General features: G+C 40.4%; 1 protein-coding gene across 2 annotated transcripts; it reads right to left on the bottom strand.

Moving 5' to 3' along the window:
• Positions 1-44: 44 nt before the first annotated feature.
• Positions 45-18344, bottom strand: si:ch73-40i7.2 (FYN-binding protein 1). 2 transcript variants are annotated; one of them, XM_020480339.2, is made up of 16 exons: positions 18233-18344; positions 15807-16458; positions 8456-8552; positions 8198-8307; positions 7923-7960; positions 7760-7797; positions 7355-7490; positions 6385-6547; positions 2902-3073; positions 2772-2791; positions 2599-2659; positions 2184-2247; positions 1855-2011; positions 1651-1684; positions 1459-1499; positions 45-340 (listed from the first exon to the last, which is right to left on the bottom strand). In XM_020480339.2, the coding sequence occupies exons 1-16, from the start codon at positions 18233-18235 to the stop codon at positions 297-299; spliced, it is 1830 nt and encodes a 609-aa protein (XP_020335928.1). In that variant the 5' UTR covers positions 18236-18344; the 3' UTR covers positions 45-296. The 2 variants fall into 2 exon arrangements, with proteins under 2 accessions (XP_020335928.1, XP_031678391.1); XM_031822531.1 differs by having other exon boundaries at positions 2772-2788.
• Positions 18345-25922: the final 7578 nt, after the last annotated feature.

The following is a 25922-nucleotide window of genomic DNA, read 5'->3' as shown; positions in this document are numbered from 1 at the left end:
TAATTCTTTTGAGTACACTAATAAAATATGAATAATACACAAAATACAACTGGCAAAAAAGTATTTATTATTCAAACTCATCTCAAGAAGCCCAGCCATGAACAAAGCATAGTGTATTAAATAGTGCTACAAGCTAATTCGAGCAAACAACAGTCATGCCATGATTGTTTCAATTCTTAGGACATGTGTGTGTGTGTGTGTGTCTCCCTGTGTGTGTGTGTGTCTCCCTGGAAGACAAGCATTAAATTGTCAGTCCAGGATTGGTGATCCATGTTGGTCAGGAAAGGAAAAAGGTTTCAGTGGATTGTGTGATCATAGACATTGTCATTGTCATAGATATCTGTAAGGAGGAGAGAGGAGGTCAAGAAAGGGGTTAACTCCTTGTACTTTTACTACTTTGCATATATACTGAACAAAACTATAAACGCAACATGCAACAATTTCAACGATTTTACTGAGTTACAGTTCATATAAGCAAATCAGTCAATTGAAATAAATTAATTAGGCAATAATCTATGGATTTCACATGACTGCACAGGGGTGCTTTAGGCCCACCCACTAGGGAGCCAGGTCCAGCCAATCAGAATGAGGTTTCCCCACAAAAGGGCGTTATTACAGACAGAATTTCTCCTCAGTTTCACCCTTACAAAAAAAAGATTGCAGTTTTGAAACTGCAGTAAAGGTGCAGTAACTGCAGTTGACTGTGGTATTTTGGATGCAGTAACAGCAGAATAACTGCAATGTACTGCAGTTGAACTAAAGTTATACTGCAGTTACACTGCAAAATTACTGCAGTTAAAAAAACAGATGATCCTGCAAGTGAAGAAGCCAGATGTGAAGGTCCTGGGCTTGCGTGGTTACACGTGGTCTGCGGTTGTGAGGCCAGTTGTACATACTGCCAAATTCTCTAAAACGACGTTGGAGGTGGCTTATGGTAGAGAAATTAACATTCAATTCTGTGACAACAGCTCTGGTGCATATTCCTGCAGTCAGCATGCCAAATACACGATCCCTCAAAACTTGCGACATCTGTGGCATTGTGATGTGTGACACAACTGCACATTTTAAAGTGACCTTTTATTGTACCCCAGCACAAGGTGCACCTGTGTAATGATCATGCTGTTTGGTAAGCTTCTTGATATGCCACACCTGTCATGTGGATGCATTATTGTCGCAAAGTAGAAAGGCAGAGATGTAAACAAATTTGTGCACAAAATTGGAGAGATATAAGCTTTTTGTACGTATGGAACATTTCTAGGATCTTTAATGTTAGCTCATGAAACATCGTACCAACATTTTACAGGTTGCATTTATATTTTTGTTCAGTATATATTACATGAGCTCATCTGGGGTCTGTGACTCCTGATGTTGTGTCCCAAAGCTAGATTCATAACATCACTTCAGAGTCAAAATATAGATGTATTTACAGTAAGCATAATTCATTCAAAAATAACTTACCGTTAATATGATCAACATCGTCGTAAACATCCTCCCCTTCCCTGAAAAGGAATATTGAAAACCATATTAACCAAAACATTATGACACAGTTGTCAGCAGTAAATTATAATACCAGTGACTAACAGAGACTATGGCTATTCTGAATCGATATTCTACCAATAATTGTGTTGAATAAATATATAAGAAACCTACGCCTGAAGAAGAACAACCCTGGGCACATATCCATCTGTGAGAGAATGAAAATTAATGAACAATTAAAATAATGACACTCATGCTGACAAAAGTAATCAAAACAGGGAATTTTCTGCAATCTCTAATTGATTAGGCTGTAGCCTAATCAAATATACAACGGACTTTTACAGAAACTTTTCACAAGAGGGCGATGTATTCACATACATTTCCCCTGCTCATTGCGACACAGGGCTTTCTTGCCACTGGTGAGTTGAATTATCTCCAGGATCTCTCCTTGAACCACAGCTAGATCCTTCCCTCCTGCCTTCTTGATGCTTGCGTCAACCATCATGCAGTGTAACACCTTAATCGGTCCCTCAAACTGACAGAATAAAATAAAAGTTATGTTTATTTTTTCATATGACTTGGTAATGTAATTTTATTAGGCGACTAGTGATTGTGCTTTCAGAGTAATGTGTGCACATGAATTGCGGTAAAAGCAATTTTTTACTAACAGTTCAACAGATATGCAAGAAGAGCAAACTAAGATTTACCTTAAATTTTTTTCTGAACTCTTGTTCATCTTTCTCCAGTTTCTTGCTCATTTTTGGATGTAGACTGGAACATAAAGACAAACATGTCCTTTTTTGTCTGATCACAAAAGTAGTTTTTGTCCTCTTTTAGTAGCCAACTTTCTTATTTATGCTTTCTTATTGTTAGCCATTAGCAACTACTTTATCTATATACAGTGCAATACATGCTCTATGCAACAGACAAGTTAAACCGTATACAAGCTTTGATTTTAATTTTCTAAGTAAACATACAGGCCAAAGTTGGCAACCTATTAAAGCAACACCACACTATGAAAAACCCCAGACAGAGGAAGGCATTTGACTTACTCTCCTGTGTATCGGAAAAGTACAAAAAATGATAATAATTGAATTCAAAGACACTGTATATGAGGAATACCTTATTTCAGGAGGTGGAAGGGGGAAGTCATTGTTTATTCCTTGCACATCATCGTAGTCATCTTGAGAGAGAGCGAGAGAGAGAGAGAGAGAGAGAGAGACAGAGAGAAACAGTAACATAAGCATACTACATGAACAACTTAATGGAAAACGGTCATTCACAGCTCCACTTACCCTCCTCTTGAGTCATGCTGCTGTAAGAGAGAAACATATCACTCATATCAATCACTTGCATTCGGGTTACACTGTTTCAATTACAGACAAAGTTAAATCAACATGGTATATTTGTGCTTGCGAGAGCTACCTGTTCATGTTATCGGAGGAGTCGACATCATAATAAATGTCATTGTCCTCAAAAGAGACGGGAGGTGGAGGTGGTGGTGGTGGCAGTGAGGGGTCAGGGGCTCTGGACAGTTTGAGTTTACGTTTCACTTCCTCATAGTCCACATCCACACATGTGTTAATGATGTAGCCATCTGCAAATTAACACTTCATTACTGTTTTTTGGTAGCTTTAGGTACACAAAATGTGTGGTTTTCAGCATTGTCACAGGAAATATGGACCAAGTATAAAATATGGAACACATATTGAATTGTTTAGGGACAGATCAAAATTTACTGGAGTGGGGGGTGGGGCTTGTCCAACTCCAGGTGTCATAAAAAAAAGTACCCCCTCCCCAATGTAAATGTTTTTTTCCCCTTGTACTGTAAAAAAAAAAATATGCACACCCTCCCTCCCCATAAAATGAACTCTAAAATAATGATTCATTGTATCGTCCCCAAGGCAATATAAATGTAATTAACTGTATAACAAATAAGTGAGGTGAGCCAGCAAAAAAAATATATATATATACAGTTTAAGTTGGAAGTTTACATACACCTTAGCAAAATACATTTAAACTCAGTTTTTCACAATTCCTGACATTTAATCCTCGTAAAAAAAATCCCTGTTTTAGGTCAGTTAGGATCACCACTTTATTTTAAGAATGTAAAATGTCAGAATAATAGCAGAGAGGATGAGTTATTTCAGCTTTTATTTCTTTCATCACATTCCCAGTGGGTCAGAAGTTAGCATACACCCAATTAGTATTTGGTAACATTGTCTTTAAATTGTTTAACTTGGGTCAAATGTTTCAGGTAGCCTTCCACAAGCTTCCCACAATAAGTTGGGTGAATTTTGGCCCATTCCTCCTGACAGGGCTGGTGTAACTGAGTCAGGTTTGTAGGCCTCTTTGCTCAAACACGCTTTTTCAGTTCTGTTCACATATTTTCAATGGGATTGAGGTCAGGGCATTGTGATGGCCATTCCAATACCTTGACTTTGTTGTCCTTAAGCCATTTTGCCACAACGTTGGAAGTATGCTTGGGGTCATTGTCCATTTGGAAGACCCATTTGCGACCAAGCTTTAACTTCCTGACTGATGTCTTGAGATTTTTCTTCAATATATCCACATAATTTTTCTGCCTCATGATGCAATCTATTTTGTGAAGGGCACCAGTCCCTCCTGCAACAAAGCACTCCCACAACATGATGCTACCCTGTGCTTCACGGTCGGGATGGTGTTCTTCGGCTTGCAAGCCTCCCCCTTTTTCCTCCAAACATAATGATGGTCATTATGGCCAAACAGTTCTATTTTTGTTTCATCACACCAGAGGACATTTCTCCAAAAAGTACAATCTTTGTCCCCATGTGCAGTTGCAAACCGTAGTCTGGCTTTTTTTTATGACGATTTTGGAGCAGTGACTTCTTGCTTGCTGAGCGGCCATTCAGGTTATGACGATATAGGACTTGTTTTACTGTGGATATAGATACTTTTGTACCCGTTTCCTCCAGCATCTGCACAAGTTCCTTTGCTGTTGGTCTGGGATTGATTTGCACTTTCGCACCAAAGTACGTTCATCTCTAGGAGACAGAACGCGTCTCCTTCCTGAGCAATATGACGGCTGCATGGTCCCATGGTGTTTATTCTTGCGTACTATTATTTGTACAGATGAATATGGTACCTTCAGGTGTTTGGACATTTTATAAGTTGTTTAAGGGCACAGTTAACTTAGTGGATGTTAACTTCTGACCCACTGGAATTGTGATACAGTGAATTATAAGTGAAATAATCTGTCTGTAAACAATTGTTGGAAAAATTACTTGTGTCATGCACAAAGTAGATGTCCTAACCGACTTGCCAAACTATAGTTTGTTAACAAGAAATTTGTGGAGCAGTTGAAAAACAACTTTTAATGACTCCAACCTAAATGTAGGTTAACTTCCTACTTCAACTGTATATATAGAATAAAATAAAAGTTGAACGTCCAAATCAACTTAAAGCATCTACGAAATTAGTTTTGCAGCGACACAATTCGAAAGGAAGTCTACAGCTGAATTGTTTCCTTTTACTATTTGTGATTCACAAATTATTATTCCCATAATTTGATTAACTGCGATTTAACCGAACCCCCAACTACTACAATGGCGAAGCACAGCATTCGGTTAGTGAAAAATGATTGTTAAAAATAATCAATTGATATAAATTAAAATAATCACTATTTTAGTTTTCACTATTTTGACAAATGTGAAGAGGGAATCCGTTTATACAGTCAATTAAATTTGTAGTCTAAACAAGATCAATAAGATAGGAGACACACAGCTCAAAAAGCTATCAGCTATTCCTCTATGTTCTTGTGGATTTATATGGAAAATGTGTGCAGATTTGAATGATTTTATGTGCGGTATGATTGCTAGTTAACCTATTACCAATCTGTGCAAATGATTCACCTACAACTATTGTCACTATGTATAGATGGGCAAGATAGAGTTGACTGTATACTAGGCGCGCAGAAAAGCGTAGTGCTTAAGGAAAGTACCAAAACACCTTAATAAGGGGGGCGCATTCAAGCAGATGAGGAAATGTGGCTATATGATGTGCAAGTAGAGGTACTGGGGTGCAAAAGAGCAAAAAAATAACAACATGAAGATGAGGTAGTTGGGTGGGCTATTTACAGATGGGCTGTGTACAGGTGCAGTGATCGGTAAACTGCTCTGACAGCTGATGCTTAAAGTTAGTGAGTGAGATATAAGTCTCCAGCTTCAGTGACTTTTGCAATTTGTTCCAGTCATTGGCAGCAGAGAACTGGAAGGAAAGGCAGCCAAGGGAGGTGTTGGCATTCGGGATGAGTAGTGAAATATACCTGCTGGAGCGCGTGCTACGGGTGGGAGTTGCTATGGTGACCAGTGAGCTGAGATAAGGCAGTGCTTTACCTAGCAAAGACTTATAGATGACCTGGAGCCAGTGGGTTTGGCGACGAATATGTAGCGAGGGCCAGCCAATGAGAGCATACAGGTCGCAGTGGTGGGTTGTATATGGGGCTTTGGTGAGAAAACGGATGGCACTGTGATAGACTACATCCAATTTGCTGAGTAGAGTGTTGGAGGCTATTTTGTAAATGACATCGCCGAAGTCAAGGATCAGTAGGATAGTCAGTTTTACGAGGGTATGTTTGGCAGCATGAGTGAATGATGCTTTGTTGCGAAATAGGAAGCCGATTCTAGATTTCATTTTAGATTGGAGATGCTTAATGTGAGTCTGAAAGGAGAATTTACAGTCTAACCAGACACCTAGGTAACAAGCAAAAAAATACACTACCGTTCCCTGTGCCCATTAAAAAATCACACTACCCTCCCCAAATCAAAAAAAGAAGATAGACAACCCTCCCCTATTTGGGACCAGCCACCTCACCCCATTAAATGTAGAACCGTCCCTTAGTTCTATAGAACTTAACAGTGTTTTACTTACAGGTGCCAGTCTGTGTGCGGGCTAGCCACATGCCCCCAGGATTGTTCTCAACCCGTAAGATCTCCACACTGTCTCCCTGCCGAACAGTTAGATCCTGCTTGCCCCCCTGCCAGTCATGTCGAACCCTGGCCATGTGAAGGACCTCTATGTCCCCAGTCCCCAGCTGTGGAAGGGTACAAATAAACACAGAGGGTTGTAAAGTGGTGTTTTTAGACTGCAGAGATTAATGAGATTTATGTTCTGCATGTGAGATTACATTACTGTATATCTATATTTGGCAAAACACCATATGTAAAAGGCTCACAGAGCTGTATTACAGGTGTGTTCCAGAATTCCCAACCTGGTCTCAGACGTAGCATAGTAAACGTAAATCCGGGACACTTAAATTAGTATGATATGTTACGTTTGGTATGGTTACATAAGACAGATGGCTAATTAAGGCATTTTAGTTAATTAGCAACTTTTTAACTACTTACTACTTTTTAGCTTTGCATTTACTTAGCATGTTAGCTAACCCTAACACTAACCTTAACCCTTTTAGCTAACCCTTCCCCTAACCCTAACCTTAAACCTTTAACCTAACTTCTAACCTTCACCTTAACCCCTAGCCTAGCTAACGTTAGCCAGCTAGCTAACGTTTGCCACCTAGCTAGAACATGTCATACATTTTGCAAATTCGTAATATAATGTACATTTTGCAAATTTGTAACATATATGAATTGTAATTTGCAACATATCATATGAAATGGGTGATAGACATCCACATATAAATACATACCATACGAAACATATCATACTAAATGGAGTGTCTTGGATTTACATACAGAATAATGAGAAATGCTCTGAGACCAGGCTGCAGCACCATATCCAAAACTATGGTATCAAATGTAGCAAGTGTGTTATGACAAACATTACTGTTTGGGGGGATTTATGGATTTGTTAGCGTTAGCATGGAAATGTGGCAAATCACCTTGAATTTCTTTCTGTATTTGTTTTCCCTTTCCAGTATTTCCTTTTGCTCTCTCCTCTCCTGCTCTTTCTGCCGGCTCAACTCTTTCTGTTTATTCTTATCAGAACTTGTGGTTTTCACCTCCTCTTGGTTGCCTCTGAGATGGCAAAAGACAGAGATGGCAAAAGATATTAACGGGTCAGTGATTATTTGAAGTGGACAGCTATTACACCTATATAAACACATTTTAACAGATATATGAGTATCCAAGTGTTTTTTTAATTATTATTAGCCTTGTGATATTGGCTGTTTAAAGTATGCCGTGCCAGACATTGAGTTGTCTACTTGTAAGACAAGCATAAACCCAAGATACCACGTACTGTATGTAGGCAGGGGATCAAAGTTGTATTTCAATACTATACTTACTTATCAATCATATCATAGACCTCACTTTCATCGCTCCCCTGCAGCCAGAAATAAGAACATAAATGTCATGAAAAGCATGTGTATCAAGAACAGTATTTCAGAAATAATTCAAAAGCAGTGTTCTGCATTGATGGTCACTGATGGTAAACATGAATTCTTTCACCTTATCTATTTGTGAAGAACTATTTTCATTCCAGGAGTCTGTAGGTGAAATAGCAGAAAATATCATTCATGACATGCATGAACAAGCAATGAACATTTCAAATTCATACATTATGGGATGATGGATTGAGAAACTATTTGTGTATATAATTCAAGCTTTCATATAAATCATACATTCACGATTTAAGAGTCATCATGATTCAGTCCTAAATTCACAATAGCTAGTGAATCTCTAGCATGTGTTCATGGTAATATAGTAGTTATTTTCAGACATACCACTTTTGTCCCAGCTCCCTGGGTGTTTTGGGTTTGGGGGTGGGCGAGGTGGTTTTACATCTAGGCCTAGGCCTATGTCATCATATTCCCCCTGGTCATCCTCAGAATGTCTAACAAGACAACAGGAATCAGAGGGAAAAAATACTTAAGGGAAAAATGTGGCTTTTTTGTTCCTGTAAATCCAGTTGCCTACAGAGTAATTACAATTTGTGTTCATACTATCACTCAACACTTGACATTTCAAGTGAGCACACTCACACAGGGGTACACTGCCGTGGTAGGCTGCTGGGCTTGGTTGGGAGTCTTGAGGGGCCAGACAGACTGACTATCCCTGGAAGAGACTTACTGCTGCCACCTGAGGAAAAGAAACAACCTGCACTGTAGGTCTACAGTAGGTCTTCACCAACTAATTCAATATTAACATATATATTGAAGGGCAATGCTCTGCACCAGCAGCAGCAGTCTGAGAATTTCTTTTGATCATTCATTTCTTACAGAAGATACTGTTCCGCATGTATACAGTAGGTAATTCAAAAATACTTTTTAGAGAGAGACGTGTTGAGGTTTTAACTAGTAACTAGATAAAGCACACTGCATATTATACAATTATATATTATACAGGTTGCAAGTGAACAGATACCTTTCTTGTGTCATTATGGTGCTTACAGTAAGTCCATACACGTATTCAAATAGAATAGACACTGGCTGGAATGCGGTTTTCACCAACCATCATCCAGGATTAAGACCACACATAGTATAAATGTATTCAAAAGTCAGTTTTCCATTTTACACTTGTACGGAAGGGGGGCTTTATCAAAGGAAATTAAGGCCTAGATTAAGGTCAGACCCACACTAGCCGACACACGCATAATGATTGTTTTGGCGGTGTCAGAGGTGGAACTGCATTAGAGCTGTCAAATCCACAAGCGCTCCCGGAATTAAACCTAAAGAGGAAATTGCCATTGGCTGCATGAAGTCGCATTAAGAGAAATCCCATGCAGCCTTGTTTACAAGTTCAAACAGTGGAATAGGAGTTGTAATTACTCCTCGATTAGGCTGATAGAAATCCTTATTATTTAGTTTAAAGATTTTCAATTTGGGTGTCATTATTTCTATATAACCTACACTTTCTAGTTCTAATGCGATTAGGAAGGGTGTGGCTTGGTGACACGGGCCACACGAGCAGACGCTGTGATTCGACAGCTCTAAAGCAGTTACACCTAGCCTGGTTGACGCAACCCAGGTGACTCACAGCGCAGGGAGAGCTGCGACCACACTGGTCTGGAAAGGAGGCTGTTTGCTAGTGCAATATTCGCTCAGAAATTGTGCAACGGGTTTAATTTGTTCTCTCAAATATGCTTTTTCCCTGTGGGTTTGAGGTGTGTGTGGCTGTGCATTTGGGTGTTTGATTGAGATAGACACAGAGGAAATCCAACACAGCCCCTTTCCTTATCGACGCATTGTGCCAACAACATCAAAGAGTCATACCAGACTCTGGTCTAGAGAAAGAGAGTTACAGTGCGTTCAGAAAGTATTCACAACCCTTGACTTTTTCCCACATTTTGTTGCATTACAAAGTGGGATTTAAATGGATTTAATTATAATTTTTTTGTCAACGATCCACACAAAATACTATGTAATGTCAAAGTGGAAGAAAAATTCTAACATTTAAAGAAAATGTTTTTGGAAAATAAAACACTAATATACTGTATCTTTATTAGATAAGTATTCAACCCCCTGAGTTAGAATACTTACCATGTTAGAATCACCTGTGGCAGCGATTACAGCTGTGAGTGTTTCTGGGTAAGTCTCTAGGAGTTTTGCACACCTGGATTGTACAATGTTCGCCCATTATTATTATAAAAAGTCTTCAAGCTGTCAAGTAAGTTGTTGATCCTTGTTAGAAAGTATTTTTGAAGTCTTGCCATAGATTTTCAAACCGATTTAAGTCAAAACTGTAGCTAAGCCACTCCGGAACATCAACTCCAGTGTAGATTTGGCCTTGTGTTTTAGGTTATTGTCCTGCTGAAAGGTGAATTTGTCTGTGCTTAGCTCTATTCCATTTATTTTGATCCCCAAATTATTTTTCTTTAAAAAAAGTCCTTGCAGATGAAAAGCATACCCATAACATGATGCAGCCACTGCCATACTTGAAAATATTAAGCGTGGTACTCACTGTTGTGTTGTGTTTGATTGTCCCCAAACATATCGCTTTGTATTCAGGACAAAATGTAATTTCTTTGCTACATTTTTTGCAGCATTATTTAGGCGACTTGATGCAAGCAGGATGCATGTTTTACAATATTTTTATTCTGTTACAGGCTTCCTTCTTTTCACTCTATCATTTAGGTTAGTATTGTGGAGTAACAAAACTAAATTGTCTGTATCTTTGTTGTGACTGGGTGTATTGATACACCACCCAAAGCCTAAATAATAACTTCACCATGCTCAAAGGGATATTTTTTATTACACATCTACCAATTGGTTCCTTTCTTTGTGAGGCATCGAAAAACCTCCCGGATCTTTGTGGTTGAATCTGTGCTTGAAATTCACTACTCGATGAGGTAGTCATTCAAAAATAATGTTAACCACTATTATTGAACAGAGTCCATGCAGTTTACAATGTGATTTGTTAAGCACATTTCTACTCCTGAACTTGTTTAGGCTTGCCATAACAATGGGGTTGAACACTTATTGACTTAAGACATTTTAGCTTTTCATTTTTTATTACACTGAACAAAAATATAAACGCAACATGCAACCATTTCAAAGATTTTACTCAGTTACAGTTCATATAAGGGAATCAGTCAATTGAAATAAATTCATTAGGCTCTAATCTATGGATTTCACTTGACTGGGAATACAGATATGCAACTGTTGGTCACAGACACTTTAGGGGTGTGGATTAGAAAACCAGTTAGTATCTGGTGTGACCACCATTTGCCTCATGCAGTGCGACACATCTCCTTCACATAGAATTGATCAGGCTGTTGATTGTGGAATGTTGTACCACTCCTCTTCAATGGCTGTGCGAAGTTGCTGGATATTGGCAGCAACTGGAACACACTGTTGTGCAAGTCGATCCAGAGCATCCCAAACATGCTCAACGGGTGACATGTCTAGTGAGTAGGCAGGCCATGGAAAAACTGGGACATTTGAAGCTACGAGGAATTGTGAAATCAAATCAAATTGTATTGGTCACATACACATGGTTAGCAGATATTATTGTGAGTGTAGCGAAATGGTTGTAAATTGTGTACAGGTATTTGCGACATGGGGCTGTGGATTATCATGCTGAAACATGAGATGATGGCTGCAGATGAATGGCATGACAATGGGCCTCAGGATCTCTTCACGGTGTCTCTGTGCATTCAAATTGCAATTGATAAAATGCAATTGCATTCGATGTCCGTAGCACAGCAATTGCTAATAACCCATCTGCAACCGCTGATAAAGTGAAAATCTGAGGCCTGCACCCAACCCTAACCTGCAAATATAGAAAAAATGCGCAATGTGCTAGTCAAAGACAGCAGAACAATTATTTGACAGGGGGTGCAGGATTTTTTTTTGCCTGATTGAAATATGTTTCTGCTTATAATTTCTGACATTTTGGTAAGCTATTTGTTAGTCAACTTGTCTATAATTAGACACAGTTAGCTTATTTTTTGTCATTATATTATATGACAGAGACCAATAAGGACAAATTGTCAGGGGTAGTGGTCTCAGGAGAACGCTGTGACATCACAATGGGACTAGGTGGCGTTATGCTGATGCTGGAGGGGTGTGATGTTCTATCGAGGGAACAAACGTGATTGTTATGAATAATTTTTGGTTTTGCTACATAATGTATGCAACAAGATTTGAGTTGCAAAATAATTGTATTCTTGTTAACTAACTTAAATCTAAACTGTACAGTTAGATGTTTACGTCTCTCCATCATACTTATGACAGTTACATCGATCTTTCCACTAGTTCCCTGGAGAACCTCTATGCTCATCATCGTGTGTGTCCCCAAATGGCATTATATTACCTAATAAGGTGTGCACTATATAGGGAAAAGGGTGTAATTTATGACATAACAATTGAGTGCATTTGATTTAGGCTTAATTTTGGCACACTACAATGATACACTCCGTTCATAGTGTTTCACTTGATTTAGAACTTGTCCCATTTGGAATATAGAATGAATGTTACACTCAGTCCATACTTCGTGAGCCAAATTGCATGCACCCATTGAACTGAAGTTACATTGGCTTTATCCAAAATGGCAACCGATTCCCCATATTGTGCACTAGTCAAAAGTAGTGATATGGTGCCCTTCCCGACGCAGACATTGACTGACCGAGGGCTCCGGAGTGGCGCAGCAGTCTAAGGCACTGCATTTCAGTGCTAGAGGCGTCACTACAGACCCTAGTTTGATTCCAGGCTGTATCACAACTGGCAGTGATTGGGAGTCCCGTAGGGTGGCACACAATTGGCCCAGCATCGTCCGGGTTAGGGTTTGTCCGGGGTAGGCCGTCATTGTAAATGAGAATTTGTTCTTAACTGACTTGCCTAGTTAAATAAGAAACATATATATGTCGTCCTAGAAGACTAAATAAACCCTTGCTCAACAGAATAATGTCATAGATCGATAGAATGAATGCTTCAATTAAGGTGACATCGGTAAAGTTTTCTGTCATCTTTCATGGAGCAAAGACGTTTAGGGACTGGGGAGAAAATACAGTAACGCAAAAAAAAAATGGAAAGATTTCCTGTGCAAAATGTCTAAATGATATCAGTTTGACTGGTTGTAAGGGGGGAAAAAGCGAGAAAAAAAGTGCAAGTGACCCATCTGATAAGATTTCAGTTAATCTTCAATGCATATTTTATGTGGTTAAAATACTATCAGCTTTAAAGATGCTTTTATGATTAAGAGAGCACCTCTACAGATGGTATCTAATTAAGCATTGCATTCTCTCAAGATGCAGAAATAAATAAATCATATTTCTTCACTCCTGTTCCCAAGTCCAAATTTCGCCTACTTTTGGTGTATCGTTTTACTGCAAGAAATGCTTAATTCTGCAGGAGTTATTATTAAGGATATGTGAGAGGTTATTCCGTTTCAATTTAACCAATCTAAACAGTAGGCTACAGTTCCCTTGACATGCCATAGGCCAATTAAATAGTCCAAATGTTGAAGTCTCGTCTTGTGACTGTCGAATTTGTATAGTGCCTCACAATCATTACACATAACATAACAGGTGTTGTGCCGAAAATCTCCTCCCTGCCAGAATCCCCCCCCCCCCTTCGCGTTCTTCATTGCTGCGACTTGCTTGCTAGTTGAGATTTCTGCTCTTCACTCCGTTGTCAGTTTAGCCTACATTTCACTGACCTTAGTAGCAGAAAGCATTTTTGTCTGCAGTTTTCGGTTTGTATATTTGTTTCAAGTGTATGTGGCGGTTCTAACTTGTATGGCGCCCTGGGCGAACGTCCGCGTCCGGGGCCGCCCCCGGCAAGTTGCTGCCCTGGGCGGCTGCCCATGTCGCCCGTACCTAAATACGCTACTGAATTTTGTATTCGTCTTTAAATAAATCTATTTGCCAAAATTCGTCATCACTCTCAGGTCTTATTCGACTAGTATTTTTGAAAGTGTAAGGATAATAATTCAGCCATAATTGTTTTTGTTGCTTGCCAGCATTTTACTCCCTCCTCTATGTTTAATATAACACACATACATTAATTATTAATTTTGGTTGCCTATCCTGACATAAAGTTTGTTCTGTAGAAAGTATTTGACTCTGATGTGTGTCACAGAAAGTATTTAACTCCAGCCACAAAATTAAGGAAATTAGAGGGGGGAGGGATTATGGCAGGGGGGAGATTTTCGGGACAACACCGGCACTGCCATCATCCTCTTTTGCCACTTCACAAAATATTATCCAAAACATTACTTCTCTGGCCCTCCCTACACTTTATTTTAAACTCTCCTTTCGCAGCTTTTGTCTTATTGCATTAAACTTTGACAATGTCCTTTTTTAAAAATCTCCCTTAACTTTTTCTGCCTGTTCCCAACAACATTATTTGTCGATTGGCTGAGTAGGCTATTTGGCGAGTGTACCTTAAGCCCTAAAGTTTAGATTTACACCATGCCCAAACCAAACGTGTGCCTGAATACACGTGCGCCATTGTGCTCAAATTGATTTTGTCCCCCCACACCAAAGATCAGGACACACAGGTTAAAATATCAAAACAAACTCTTAACCAATTATATTAATTTGGGGACAGCTCAAAAGCATTAAACGTTTAAGGCATTTTAGCTAGCTTGCTGTTGCTAGCTAATTTGTCCTGGGATGTAAACATTGAGTTGTTATTTTACCTGAAATGCACAAGGTCCTCTACTCCGACAATTAATCCACACATTAAACGGTCAACCGAATTGTTTCTAGTTATCTCTCCTCCTCCTCCCAGGCTTTTTCTTCTTTGGATTTTATATGGCGATTGGCAACTAACTTTCATAATAAGGTGTATTACCATAACTGACCTCAGTTCATCTTTCAATCACCCACGTGGGTATAACCAATGAGGAGATGGCATGTGGGTATATGCTTCTAAAAGCCAATGAGGAGATTGGAGAGACAGGGCTTGCAGCGCATTCCGTGCCACAAATAGAATCAACTTCTATTTTAGCGCCTGGCAATGCAGTTGCGCTCGTTGGCCCGACGCGACCAGTGTGGTCAGCATGTTATACACTAATACCCTAAAATAATGAACGACAAACCTCAATGTAGCCTATATAAATTGCACAATAATGATACATTTCTTGATTTTTCTAAAGGTATTGTTTCTCTTTATTCAACCAGCCCGCCACCCACCCCTTCAACCTATATTCAATGACCCCTAAACCCATCCGCCCTGTGGATATAACCGTGGGGACTGCGGGTTATGAGTCAACCCGCGCATCGCTACTGCCCATACCATAACCCCACCCCCACCATTATTTTTACAATGTTGAAATCAGAAAACCGCTCGCCCACAAGACGCCATACAATTGAAAACGGGATTCATCCGTGAAGAGCACACTTCTCCAGCGAAGGTGAGCATTTACCCGCTGAAATCGGTTACAATGCTGAACTGCAGTCAGGTCTACCCTGGTGAGACTGTAATGATCATGTTGTTTAATCAGCTTCTTGATATGCCACACCTGTGAGGTGGATGGATTATCTTGGCAGAGGAGAAATGCTCACTAACAGGGATGTGAACACATTTGTGCACTAAATTTGAGAGAAATAAGCCTTTTGTACATATGGAACATTTCTGGGATCTTTTATTTCAGCTTATTAAACATAGGACCAACACTTTACATGTAGCATATATATTTTTGTTCAGTATAATCTCAAATGTTCTTCAAACAAGATTCCACTTTGACATTATGGGGTATTGCGTGTAGATCACAATCAATTTAAAAAGCAGTCTGTAAAAAGCAAAGGGGTGTGAATAGTTTCTGAAAGCACTGTAGGTGTTAGCCAAACTAAGTTACACCTCCGACACCGCCAAAACACCAGCTATGCATGCGGGTGTCGGCTATCGCCGGTGACCGCTTGATATGATCTAGGCCCAAGCTGCTTACCTTCAGTCTTCCTTAACCCTGGGCGCCCTGCAAGGTGTGGTGCCCTGGTGTTTCTCTGATGGGCCTGCAGGTTGACGTGGGGGGGTCGTCTGGGCTTTATGGGTCTGGAGCCCTCAGAGGGCAGGGTCCTTCTCAGGGGGGTTACCTCCGTCAGACTCCTCTGGCTGGGTAGGGAGGGGGGCGCTGGCTTGGAAGGGGCGGTGGGTACTCCCTTGTGCGTTAGCATCATATTCTGCAGGCGCTCTCCTGTGACCCTCACCTTCCCTAGCCTGTCAGTGTCTGAGGGTGGGGGTAGAGGTCGGGGCGGCTCCTTGGTGGCTCCATGGGGGCGGTGTGATGGTGGAGGGCGGGGGAAGACACCATGAGGCTTGGGGATGGTGGATATGCCCTCCAGTTCAGCCCTTACAGGTCGTGGTGGTAGTCTCTGAAGGTCGGGTGTGGAGCTTGATCCAGAAAGTGGTGGTGTGGGAACCGTAGGCATCAGTTTATGTCGGACCCCTCCATTTGCTGTAACACCGGCATCTGCCAACAACGGGCCTCCTCTACCAAATCCTGGCAGTGGAGATTTTGGAGAAGTACTATCTTGGCTACCTGCCATGTCAGCCTTGGCATGGAACCTGGCCCTCAACGCACGAACATCCACACTCTCCCCCTGACACAGATACAGCAAGGTGAGAATGTGGCTCAGTTTGTAAGCAGGAAGTTAGCAGAATAGCAAAAACAAGTGCAACCACCCCCACACACATTTCTCTTTCTTCACACACCAATACTGAGGCATCATTCAATAATGGAATAAGGGAATAAGGGAATACACACGTCAAATCACTAGCGGTTCCTGATCCTAGCATCATTACTACCACTAAATGACACTATAGGCTCAATAAATTACTTGCTCTGACCAATATAAAGTCTCTCTCAAGCACCAGAGTGAAAATACAGATACAACTCTTTCTGAATATGCTACTATCAGAGAAAGCTGATAAAACTGAAAGCTATTATTTTCTTTGAGACACAGAGAGATATTTCAATAGATGTGTGAATAGTGTTCTCTGAGGCACATTTGACATGTTAGGTGCAACCAAACCAAATGTCACATGCAAGTGAAACTACCAAAGAGCCAGTAAGGGAAGATGTTCTGAGATAGAGGTCATGGCACAGTAATCAATTAGGTCAGATTGTCACAGACAGTGCACTTTTATGATCAATGCTACTTCTCTGAAAAGTTTAGAAAAACCCACACTCAAAAATTATTACTTCAAGAGTAAAGGTATTTGCTGAATAAAGAGTTAAAAGAATAAAACAATGAAGAGAAACAGGAAGTAACTACAACCACACACCTATTCACCTCTGTATCACTCTGCAATGGTTGCCATAGAAAATGCAGTAGCAGTCTTAAATGGACCAATGAGATGCATGCTTTGCTAGAGATATTTTTCTTGTGACACACAGAGGAAATAAGAAAGACCTGTCTGTGGACCACAACAGATGGAGCCTATCTAGCATTGTTCTCAAGCACTTGCTTACTCAAAACAGAACTGCATGCCCTTTAACATGATCATTGACTCCAGAACTTTCCAAAATTGTCGAAGAGTTCACATGAGTTATTAACATATAGTTTGTTTATGGCATAGGTGTATGAAGGCTAAAGGAAAATGTGATACCAAATAACAAAACACAGATTAAACAAATATCTAATCTAATAGGAGAGAAAGTGTGTGGATCCATTGTGTGTGGTATGCTGAGTGTTAATAATTATAACTGGTTATAACAGTGATCAATAATTCCCTGACTGAATCACCACTTCTTACACAGAGAAATAACAACCAATCAAATAGCTTGAGTGCAATGTTTAAATGTTCAACTTAATTGAGACATTTACAAACTGAAAATATTATTTCCAGACTATATCCTGATGATCAATTCAAACTAGTCCCTTGAAATAACATTATTCAAGACAATATTTCATTTTTTAGGTACTTAAATCTAGGCTAATTCTTTTCACATCTTCAGCATTTAAGTTTGTACATTTTCGTTGAATCTAAACAAAAATGTATTAAACATTTTTTGAATTGGAGAACAGTGAAATCAATCATGTCCAGTCTAATAACAAGTGATTATTGTGTCTCATAAGAGTAGATGTGAAAGTCACTCTTCAACCAAAAAAGATTGGGGTTGAACATATGGTTTATAGATGCTCGAGCCATTGACATTTCATTTCACGCATGTATTTGTAGAAGCGCAAAAAATGCGACCTCAAATAAGAAACGCGACCTGTTAGATAGAAAACGGGCTACAAAGTTGTTATAGCCTATATATAAATATATGTATATATATATATATATATATATATATATATATGCTGTTTAATATTCATCGTTTGCATGTTTTTCCTGTGTCGTTTCAACAATATTTAAGTGATACTTTACCATCTTTGTCCGTTTGGAGTTTAACTTAAATTTAGATGAGAATGAAGTGATCCATGTTGAACTGTGTCATTCAAGGATGCTGCGCGACACTGTTCCGTTTGTTACACAATGGATATCTCCAACGCTAAATCAGGAAATAGGTGGGGCGGGTGACAAAATGCTATTGTAAGAGTTCATTTATATCTGAAGGTTACTTATAGGCTATGGATTTTTATTATGAAATGCATGTGAAACACAACAGTAATTTATTTTAATGACTGTCTTTCGATTTGATTACCATTACGAAGCTTCTGTTCCTTTAGTAGGCCTCATACCATTTAATCCAAATTGGAGGTGAGATACTCATAAATGTATTTCACCTTCATTACTTGATAAAAAAATCTGACAAACATGATTTATGAGCACCCATCATCCGTCATTATGAGATCCACAGCATGCATGGATTTCACTTTCTGGAACATAAACAACCACTTTACCTTGTTTACATAAATTGAGAAAATATAAAATTCAGATTTGTCTGACATTCATGGGCATTCTCAGAATTGTAAACAAGTTCGGTTATGAGATCCCTCCAAAACGAAAGCACTTTAATGTCATTTTCATACAGCTTACTTATTCAGCTAATAAGCTTATTCACAAAAAGTTGTAAAGACTACTGAACAACCTACAAATAGAATTGCCGTTGAGCTGAAATTCACAAATGTACAACATGATCAAAAAGCAATGTAAAACCGTACCCTAGAAACAGATTCATACCAACACACTATAATGGTTCGTGTACAGTATATTTATTTTTATTTATTTTTATTTCACCTTAATTTAACCAGATAGGCTAGTTGAGAACAAGTTCTCATTTGCAACTGCGACCTGGCCAAGATTAAGCGTAGCAATTCAACACATACAACAACACAGAGTTACACATGGAATAAACAAAACATACAGTCAATAATACAGGAGAACAAAAGAAAACAAAAAGTCTATACAGTGGGGCAAAAAAGTATTTAGTCAGCCATCAATTGTGCAAGTTCTCCCACTTAAAAAGATGAGAGAGGCCTGTAATCCAGAAGATCACATTGTAGGATTTTTTATGAATTTATTTTCAAATTATGGTGGAAAATAAGTATTTGGTCAATAACAAAAGTTTATCTCAATACTTTGTTATATACCCTTTGTTGGCAATGACAGAGGACAAATGTTTTCTGTATGTCTTCACAAGGTTTTCACACACTGTTGCTGGTATTTTGGCCCATTCCTCCATGCAGATCTCCTCTAGAGCAGTGATGTTTTGGGGCTGTTGCTGGGCAACACGGACTTTCAACTCCCTCCAAAGATTTTCTATGGGGTTGAGATCTGGAGACTGGCTAGGCCACTCCAGGACATTGAAATGCTTCTTACGAAGCCACTCCTTCGTTGCCCGGGCGGTGTGTTTGGGATCATTGTCATGCTGACAGAACCAGCCACGTTTAATCTTCAATGCCCTTGCGGATGGAAGGAGGTTTTCACTCAAAATCTCATGATACATGGCCCCATTCATTCTTTCCTTTACACGGATCAGTTGTCCTGGTCCCTTTGCAGAAAAACAGCCCCAAAGCATGATGTTTACACCCCCATGCTTCACAGTAGGTATGGTGTTCTTTGGATGCAACTCAGCATTCTTTGTCCTCCAAACACGACGAGTTGAGTTTTTACCAAAAAGTTGTATTTTGGTTTCATCTGACCATATGACATTCTCCCAATCTTCTTCTGGATCATCCAAATGCTCACTAGCAAACTTCAGACGGGCCTGGACATGTACTGGCTTAAGCAGGGGGACACGTCTGGCACTGCAGGATTTGAGTCCCTGGCGGCGTAGCGTGTTACTGATGGTAGGCTTTGTTACTTTGGTCCCAGCTCTCTGCAGGTCATTCACTAGGTCCCCCCGTGTGGTTCTGGGATTTTTGCTCACCGTTCTTGTGATCATTTTGACCCCACGGGGTGAGATCTTGCGTGGAGCCCCAGATCGAGGGAGATTATCAGTGGTCTTGTATGTCTTCCATTTCCTAATAATTGCTCCCACAGTTGATTTCTTCAAACCAAGCTGCTTACCTATTGCAGATTCAGACTTCCCAGCCTGGTGCAGGTCTACAATTTTGTTTCTGGTGTCCTTTGACAGCTCTTTGGTCTTGGCCATAGTGGAGTTTGGAGTGTGACTGAGGTTGTGGACAGGTGTCTTTTATATTGATAACAAGTTCAAACAGGTGCCATTAATACAGGTAACGAGTGGAGGACAGAGGAGCCTCTTAAAGAAGAAGTTACAAGTCTGTGAGAGCCAGAAATCTTGCTTGTTTGTTGGTGACCAAATACTTATTTCCCACCATAATTTGCAAATAAATTCATAAAAAATCCTACAATGTGATTTTCTGGAATTTTTTTTCTCATTTTGTCTGTCATAGTTGAAGTGTACCTATGATGAAAATTACAGGCCTCTCTCATCTTTTTAAGTGGGAGAACTTGCACAATTGGTGGCTGACTAAATACTTTTTTGCCCCACTGTATACAGTGAGTGCAAATGAGGTAAGTTAAGGAAATAAATAGGCCATGGTGGCGAAGTAATTACAATATAGCAATTAAACACTGGAATGGTAGATCGGCAGAAGATGAATGTGCAGGTAGAGATACTGGGGTGCAAAGGAGCAAAATAAAAAAATAAATACCAGTATGGGGATGAGGTAGGTAGATAGATGGGCTGTTTACAGATAGGCTAAGTACAGGTGCAGTGATCTGTAAACTGCTCTGACAGCTGGTGCTTAAAGCTAGTGAGGGAGACGTGAGTCTCCAGCTTCAGAGATTTTTGCAATTCGTTCCAGTCATGGGCAGCAGAGAACTGGAAGGGAAGACGACCAAAGGAGGAATTGGCTTTGGGGGTGACCAGTGAGATATACCTGCTGGAGCGCGTGCTACAAGTGGGTGCTGCTATGGTGACCAGTGATCTGAGATAAGGCGGGGCTTTACCTAGCAGAGACTTGTAGATAACCTGTAGCCAGTGGGTTTGGCGACGAGTATGAAGCTAGGGCCAACCAACGAGAGTGTACAGGTCGCAATGGTGGGAAGTGTATGGGGCTTTGGTGACAAAACGGATGGCACTGTGATAGACTGCATCCAGTTTGTTGAGTAGAGTGTTGGAGGCTATGTAGATGACATCGCCGAAGTCGAGGATCGGTAGGATGGTTTTACGAGGGTATGTTTGGCAGCATGAGTGAAGGATGCTTTGTTGCGAAATAGGAAGCCGATTCTAGATTTAATTTTGGATTGGAGATGCTTAATGGGAGTCTGGAAGGAGAGTAAACAGTCTAGCCAGACACCAAGGTATTTGTAGTTGTCCACATATTCTAAGTCAGAACTGTCCAGAGTAGTGATGCTGGACGGGCAGGCAGCGATCGGTTGAAGAACATGCATTTAGTTTTACTTGCAATTAAGACCAGTTGGAGGCCACGGAAGGAGAATTGTATGGCATTGAAGCTTGTCTGGAGGTTAGTTAACACAGTGTCCAATGGTGGCTCCCTGCAGGGAGACAGCGTTGCGGAGCTGGTCCAAGTCTGCTGGGTCTGTCATGGACAGTTCGTGCTATCATGACACAAGGCGAGACCTAGATGCAGACACAGGAGGCAGATGGTTGGACTCTTACCCTATTGGATTAATAAATATTGTAAGGCAAGAGAATGGTCATGGACAGGCAAATGGGTCAAAACCAAAGGGCAGGCAGAATCAAGGTCAGGGCAGGCAGGATCATCAGGCAGGCGGAAAGTAGTCCAGAGTCAGGCAAGAGTCAAAACTGGGAAGACTATCAAAAAGAGAATAGGAAAAGGAGTGCAGGAAAAACACACTGGTTGACTTGACAAACATACTAGACGAAGTGGCACAGAGAGACAGGAAACACAGGGATAAATACACTGGGGAAAATAAGCGACACCTGGAGGGGGTGGAGACAATCACAGGAACAGGTGAGACAGATCAGGGCATGACAGGAGTTCCCACATATGCTGAGCACTTGTTGGCTGCTTTTCCAAAAACAATTGCTCCTTCTCATCATTCTCTGTAACTTCCTGCAGAAATTGCAGCCGGCAATTTGGGGAGTAACTGCATGTGGGCATTCCTGAATCTGCAGAAACCCCTCTTTATACTTCTATTGGCCCATTTTTAAGCTAGGACTCTGGTACGGAGGCGGGTCATTCCAGTACAGTAGGTGGCGGTAATGCACCATGACGTGGGACGCCAACTGACAATAAATCCCAAGAGGAAGAAGAAGAGGCGGGGGCGACAATGACAGTATCCTTCGTCCTCGCCTGTCCGGCACTGCTTTCCCGCAGTTCTGTTAGGGACGACGAGGGCAGTTGGCAGGCAGGTGCAAAGGACACTTTGTGCAAGCTGGGAGGCCTCCGGTACAAAGCAGGCAGAAGGCAGGACAACTCAGATAACTCACAGCAGCCAAAAAACCTCAGATAATACTTTTGTTTCCATTTTGACCCGTACAGACCATCAGGGGAATCCAGAATATAAAAAGTGTGACACAAGCATGAAGTAAAGTGTGACAAGTGTGCTCAAAGGGGGGCCGTGTTCATACAGGAACCAACGTGATGCTCCAGGGCAGGTATTCCTGCAGAGACAAGAATTCCCACATGCAGGAGGGACCGGAATTGTGTGCCGCAATCACGCACTTTTGGCAGTGTAAGACAGGGTGGGAAATGTACTTTTTGGTCCATGGATGCCCCAATTTGACCAGCTATACACATTTTTTACCAGCCATATTTTCTTACAGAAAATATCCTAACATTTTAGATTAATCACATGTTAATGTGATTGTTAAAACAACATGTATTGAATGGTTTTGAAATTGATTGAAAGTGATTTCTAAGAACAACACAGAGCATGACAGACAGTAGTGGATACCAGAGTGTCCCGAAGCCACTCCTGCGTTGTCTTGGCTGTGTGCTTAGGGTCGTTGTCCTGTTGGAAGGTGAACTTTTGCCACAGTCTGAGGTTCTGAGCGCTCTGGAGCAGGTTTTCATCAAGAATCTCTCTGTACTTTGTTCCATTCATCTTTGCCTCGATCCTGACTAGTATCTCAGTACCTGCCGCTGAAAAACACCTCCACAGCAAGATCCTGCCACCACCATGCTTCACCATAGGGATGGTGCCAGGTTTCCTCCAGACGTAACGCTTGGCATTCAGGCCAAAGAGTTCAATCTTGGTTTCATCAGACCAGAGAATCTGGTTTCTCACAGTGTGAGAGTCTTTAGATGCCTTTTGGCAAACTCTAAGCAGGTTGTCATGTGTATTTTACTGAGGAGTGGCTTCTGTCTGGCAACTTTACCATAAAAGGCCTGATTGGTGGAATGCTGTGGAGATGGTTGTCCTTCTGTAAGATTCTCCCATCTCCACAGAGGTACTCTAGAGCTCTGTCAGAGTGACCATCAGGTTTTTGGTCACCTCCCTGACCAAGGCCCTTCTCCCCCGATTGCTCAGTTTGGCCGGGAGTCCAGCTCTAGTAAGAGTCTTGGTGGTTCCAAACTTCTTCCATTGTGAAAATGAATGAATACGAAAATCAACGTTCCAGTCTTAACAGATGTTATGGTTGGGCATCAGGTTAGGAATATTAAGGTTAGGAAGGTTATGGTTTTCTAGAGAAAAATGGCCTACTTCCAGCTTGAAAAATGTTCCTACTTCCAGCTTGGCCAGATAGTGACAGCTCTGCAAAAGGAGGTAAGTAAGGGCTGTTAATGCAATGTGTCCTTCCTTGATTTATTCAATACATTTGAAAGTTATTTTCATTGCTACCAGTCAAACGTCAGTGTCACCAAAGGCAGAAGGGACCTTTGCACCAAACAGCCCCAAGTCAAAATCAAATCGTACACATATTTAGCAGATGTTATTGCGGGTGTAGCGAAATGCTTGTGTTCCTAGCGCCAACAGTGCAGTTGTACCTAAAAACAATTCCCACCAATACACACAAATCTAAAAGTAAAAGAATGGAAGTAAGAAATATATAAATATTAGATAGCACAATGTCGGAGTGGCATTGACTAAATAATTACCAGTCTTCTCGATTCCCATAGAAACCACGTCATTTCCAGTTGTAGGGTATTCAATAATGTTCTCCCATGAAGAGTTTTGTAAAATGTTCTGATACAGGAAGTCTTAAAGCACAATCCCGACTAAAGCCGAGTTACCAGAAAAAATATTAGCTACGCATTTAATTATTTTTCAACAAAGTAATGACAATTTGTACCATCTTAAAGTATAAGGAATAAGGATTATCCTGAGTTTCCACAGCGCTTTTCTAAAAACTCTTCTAAATGAAAGTAAACAAAGACAATGATGAAACTTTAATAAGGCAAAAAAAAAGTGATATTTATTTGGCAGAGAGAAAGAGGTGACCTGAGGATATGACATACGTTAAACTAGTATTCAATTAGATATTCTTTCTGGTTTCCTAAGAAGTTAGACCATGGAAAAAGGCCCTAGTGCAAGACCAAAATGTCAAGAGGACTTAGAACAAAAGGAACACTTTCACATATGGGGTTTTCCTTTTGATCCAAGTGATCACAGTTCACCCAAATTGCATTTTCAAACTATAGTTTCCCAATTGCACAATTAATTCAGAAATAAATTATTCAGAACTACTCTACCAAACCACAAAGATGGTCTTGATTATTGTCTGAAACTCTACAGATTGTAATTTTCTAAGGAATATGGGGAAATTATGGAATAATTTAATTACTGTACAAAAACAAATCTGTGGGTTATGGATTTCCAAGGAAAACTTAATTGGCATTCATTTAAAAGCAGGATGTATATATATTCAGTATACAAATCCTGGGAATCTCAAGGCTGAATAAAGTCGATTCTAGTATTTCTCAATAACCAACTCAGTGGCTTGTGGTTAGTGTCTGACCTGAGATTGGATGGATTGGAGTTTGATCCCCAGCTGAGTCACACCAAAGAATGTAAAAATTGGACCTGATGCTTCTCTGCTTGGCACTCAATTGGGGGTATTCCCTGTGATACACTAATGTCCTCTCCAGGGGGTGTACTTGTACATCAATCTGCCTCATGCTATATGAATAGGCTCCTGCTCCTATCTTAACCAAGGCTATACTTACTTAGTGTTAATTAATGAGGACATCAGTAAGTCATTGATCACTTTGTCCTTGAAATCAATATGTGCAAATAGCCTGGGGACAAGGTTAGTGTGTAATGAGGTTTCTTCTTGGTGATCCCTTTACCTTTGAGTAGTTGTCCCCCACGATGAAATCGAGGAGGGGACTTTGGATCTGTCTCCGTCCGTTAGTATGTTAATCATGCCCGATATCTCAGACAAATGATCGGTCTTGCCATAGCGATCCGGCATTTACAAAATTACACTGAATGGTACTATAACAAGCGATTGAAAAGTCTAACTTTGAAAGGTTATCAAGCTTACACACTATGTGCACACATAGTGCGTGTGGCAGTCTGGCAGACTGCCAAATACTGTTCACATGAAAACTTAAACAATGCCTTCTAAGGAGACCTACAGTCTACAATAAAGACATTGACATGGAGTACAAATGGTTGTCATTTGAAATCTTGACCTGAACACACCTAACTAGGGAATAGGCAACATATTGTATCCCTCAAATGAAACCCAGTGCTGGAGTATGGTCATGACTAG

Source organism: Oncorhynchus kisutch, linkage group LG4, assembly GCF_002021735.2.
Source record: "Oncorhynchus kisutch isolate 150728-3 linkage group LG4, Okis_V2, whole genome shotgun sequence".
NCBI classification, from domain to species: Eukaryota; Metazoa; Chordata; class Actinopteri; order Salmoniformes; family Salmonidae; genus Oncorhynchus; species Oncorhynchus kisutch.
This window is presented reverse-complemented; position numbering and strand designations above follow the sequence as displayed.